The sequence below is a fragment of the Galendromus occidentalis genome, unplaced genomic scaffold (assembly GCF_000255335.2).
Source record: "Galendromus occidentalis unplaced genomic scaffold, Mocc_1.1 scf7180000077435, whole genome shotgun sequence".
Classification (NCBI taxonomy): domain Eukaryota; kingdom Metazoa; phylum Arthropoda; class Arachnida; order Mesostigmata; family Phytoseiidae; genus Galendromus; species Galendromus occidentalis.
Genome location: NW_003805423.1, coordinates 18,258 through 22,200, shown reverse-complemented (window position 1 = coordinate 22,200; position 3,943 = coordinate 18,258). Strand labels below are relative to the sequence as shown.

The window sequence follows — 3,943 nt, the reverse complement described above, 5'->3', positions numbered from 1 at the left end:
TCCCCCCCCCCTCTGAAACATTCATCCGTACTGCTAAAGTTTAGGAGAGGGTCTTATAGGTGCCCTCGGTGAAACAAACACAAGCGACACACGAGCGCCCAAGAATTCGACGGGAGCCAACGCCCATCGGTGAGAACCCCACCCTTGGACACGACCACGCTCAAAAATCCATCATTCCCATCTACGGAGTGGGAATGCTGTCTCAGAACTATCACCTCGATGTCTGGCGCATACTCGGAAACTTTTTCTCAAATATTCAACGTCAAGAGGGGACTCCGCCGGCAAGAACCCCGATATCGAGGCGCGCTATTGAAAGAACTGATGAGTTCCTCATCGGTAGGACTGGGAACACAGCATTGAAAAACGTAATTGACAAATCACGGTACGCCGCTGGAGACGCAGGGATACCAAAAGAGAGCATCGACAGCAGGAGCCCTCTTGGCGGGCCTATCGCGATCCGGCTCGCCATTTTGAGAAATCTGCTCACCATAGGAATCATACGCGAATTACTTGAATTCCACCCGACTCGTAGCGGTCTCACCGAGCTGGACAGTAGGAGGGCCTATCGCGATCCGGCTCGCCATTTTGAGAAATCTGCTCACTATAGGAATCATACGCGAATTACTTGAATTCCACCCGACTCGAAGCGGTCTCACCAAGCTGGACAGTAGGAGACTCGGGACCCAAATCTATCAACGGATTGATGACGTCAAGCATTAGCGGGGTCAACAATAGAATTTATTTTAAATCGTCCACCCTACAGAGAGAAGAGACGATGAGAGAGATTACAATTTTGGTTTCGAATCGAGTGTGCGAAGCCAGCGTAGCTGGGCTGACGACATTCTGATTGGTCGAGTAGCCGTTCGTTGAGGCGAACTCTGATCGTCGATATTTCTCTCTATTATGAACCAATGGAAAGGCTACGCAGTTCGCTCGCAGAAGTTTCTGCAAGATCCAGTCAAAGTGAAAAAGGAACAGTTTTTTTTGTGAGGGAAGAACAGCTCTGAATGGAAAGTCTGGTGAATTCCGGAATAAATTAAATTCAAGCACAGACTGAATGAACCGGATCATGAATTCAAGTTCCGTAAAAGCACCGCAGACGTGATTGTCAACATCGCGACGCTTTTTCTGATGGGTAAAGGTAGCTGCTCGGGGAACGAACAGTCATTTTTCCTCGAAAGCTGATGCCGGTCCTATTCGTGTCTATGGTATCGATAGAGGAAAATTGAGGTTCCGTACAGAACGAAATATTGAAGAACGTGGGTGCTAATTGCGAAAAGCCGCGGCCGTCGAGCCAGCAAATTTACTAAAACTGCTTCAGAATTGACAGCAAGCGACGTTTTTTCCCTTTATGTACAGAGACCATTACTGAACACAAGCCTGGGGATGAACGGCAGCGGCTCATTGAAAGGCGGCTGTTTTTTTTTCGGTAACCTCTTCACTAGAGAAGCTGTAGGTTCAGAAGCCGTCCGCATTCTGATGACGACAAATTTCGTCTCCCTACTCGGCCTGCACCTCTTCCTCCTCATCATCGAACTCGCCCTCGTCGTCGGCAGTGGCCTCCTGATACTGCTGGTATTCAGAAACGAGATCGTTCATGTTGGACTCAGCCTCTGTGAACTCCATCTCGTCCATGCCTTCGCCCGTGTACCAGTGGAGGAAAGCCTTTCGGCGGAACATGGCAGTGAATTGCTCCGAGATTCTCTTGAACAGCTCTTGGATGGCGGTCGAGTTGCCGATGAAAGTGGCAGACATCTTGAGTCCTCGAGGAGGAATGTCGCAGACAGCGGTCTTCACATTGTTGGGGATCCATTCCACGAAGTAAGATGAGTTCTTGTTCTGTACGTTTAGCATCTGCTCGTCGACTTCCTTCATGGACATGCGTCCACGGAAGATAGCGGCGACGGTGAGATAACGTCCGTGACGGGGATCGCAAGCCGCCATCATGTTCTGCGAGGAGGTCGAAATTAGAAATTGCGCGCGGGGGGGGGTTCTAACCGGAATCAGATTCCGATTTGCTATATGACAGGATTCCGTACAAATCCCCAATGAGAATGAGGTCGTTTAGAGGAACCATGAGCTAAAAACGGAAAAGGCGTTTCCACTCAAAGAGCTCACCTTTGCGTCGAACATCTGCTGGGTCAGCTCGGGCACGCTCAGAGCCCGGTATTGCTGAGAACCACGAGATGTGAGCGGTGCGAAACCGGGCATGAAGAAATGAAGTCGCGGGAAAGGCACCATGTTGACGGCGAGCTTCCTCAGATCAGCGTTCAACTGACCGGGGAATCGTAGACATGTCGTGACTCCAGACATGGTCGCAGATACGAGATGGTTCAAGTCGCCGTAGGTGGGTGTTGTAAGCTTGAGAGTGCGGAAGCAGATGTCGTAGAGGGCCTCGTTATCAATACAGAAAGTCTCGTCAGTGTTCTCGACCAATTGATGCACAGAGAGCGTCGCGTTATAAGGCTCGACCACAGTGTCGGAAACTTTAGGTGAGGGAACTACGGAGAACGTCATCATGATACGATCGGGGTATTCTTCACGGATTTTCGAAATGAGAAGGGTGCCCATTCCAGATCCAGTGCCACCTCCGAGCGAGTGGGTGAGTTGAAATCCTTGAAGACAGTCGCAGCCTTCGGCCTCCTTGCGCACCACGTCGAGAACTGAGTCGACAAGTTCTGCACCCTCGGTATAATGTCCTTTAGCCCAGTTGTTTCCGGCTCCACTTTGACCGAATACGAAGTTGTCGGGTCGGAAGAGTTGTCCGAATGGTCCCGACCTCACGGAGTCCATGGTTCCAGGCTCCAGGTCGACAAGTACCGCCCTTGGGACGTACTTGCCTCCTGACGCCTCGTTGTAATAAACGTTGATTCGTTCCAGTTGCAAATCCGAGTCGCCATGGTAAGCTCCAGTGGGGTCAATTCCGTGTTCGTCGGAGATAACTTCCCAAAACTGAAAAAAGGAGAATTCACAATTTTAGAATCGCGTTCTTTCACAAACTTACGTAGATGTAGCATCGATCGAGGTGACCCCCGAGCGAGCGATCATCTTCCGCCCGAGAGTGAAACGCGAGAAGATCGAAACATCGCTCCTCGTTCGAGGAATTCGAGCGATTCCGAAACAAGCCATTGGGTCGTCATACTGAAACCTCGCCACGAGCAGCGCCCATCATTGGGAACTGACTCACGCAACGGACGACCGAAGGGGGAAACTCGAATCCAAAGGGGATGCTTAAACGCGACGCACCGACTCCTGTTGCGAATAAGCCACGACGTCGTCGAACAGGATGACATTACGAATATTCCATCGAGAATTGCCATTCTACAATTTTTTCTAGGATGGATCGTGGGCTCGCTAGGCCTAACACCATATCGAGGATCCCGGCCCTTTAGGAAGATCGAGGCGACGCGGATCGGGCCTGAAGATGTATCTCGGAGAGATTTCCAGAGACCTCGCGAGATAAGATCTGCAACAGAGACCTCGGGAGACTCCCAGAATTCATGGGAGGTCAACCAGTGATGACTTGGCAACTATGGGCGCGATCTGAGGCAATCATGCCGGTAACTCAACAAAAAGCCGATCGAGTATCATTCAATCCCACTACTCCGATGATTGAGGGACTTGATCAATGCCAGAAGTATCGACCCAAAGAGCTCCGTCGGATGAGTCACCGTTGCCGAAAAGCCCGTGAGGCCGTAATGGACTCGCGGCCGGGACTTTCAGTTACCATAAGAACGACTTTCCCGCGATTCTCGAGCATTGTCAACTCACCTTCGCTCCAATTTGATTGCCGCACTGGCCGGTTTGGATATGGACGATTTCACGCATGTTGATTATCTTATCGAACACCAAGAACCGCTGAGAACAACCGAGCCTTCAATGACAGCAGGCCTGGCTCCAACGGAGTAAGATCTCCGCGACGACCTGCGACCGGCCAACGCCT

General features: G+C 51.0%; 1 protein-coding gene across 1 annotated transcript; it reads right to left on the bottom strand.

Annotated features, from left to right (window-relative positions):
- Positions 1-721: 721 nt before the first annotated feature.
- On the bottom strand, positions 722-3,943 carry LOC100902880 (tubulin beta chain). Its single transcript, XM_003742892.2, has 3 exons — positions 3,772-3,943; positions 2,119-2,952; positions 722-1,950 (listed from the first exon to the last, which is right to left on the bottom strand). The coding sequence occupies exons 1-3, from the start codon at positions 3,826-3,828 to the stop codon at positions 1,501-1,503; spliced, it is 1,341 nt and encodes a 446-aa protein (XP_003742940.1). The 5' UTR covers positions 3,829-3,943; the 3' UTR covers positions 722-1,500.

Coding starts and splice junctions, on each gene's coding strand:
- LOC100902880 (XM_003742892.2), bottom strand. CDS start 3,828: ATGCGTGAAATCGTCCATATCCAAACCGGCCAGTGCGGCAATCAAATT. Junction 2,953..3,771: donor GCAATCAAATTGGAGCGAAG/GTGAGTTGACAA, acceptor TCCTTTTTTCAG/TTTTGGGAAGTTATCTCCGA. Junction 1,951..2,118: donor AGCAGATGTTCGACGCAAAG/GTGAGCTCTTTG, acceptor ACCTCCTCGCAG/AACATGATGGCGGCTTGCGA.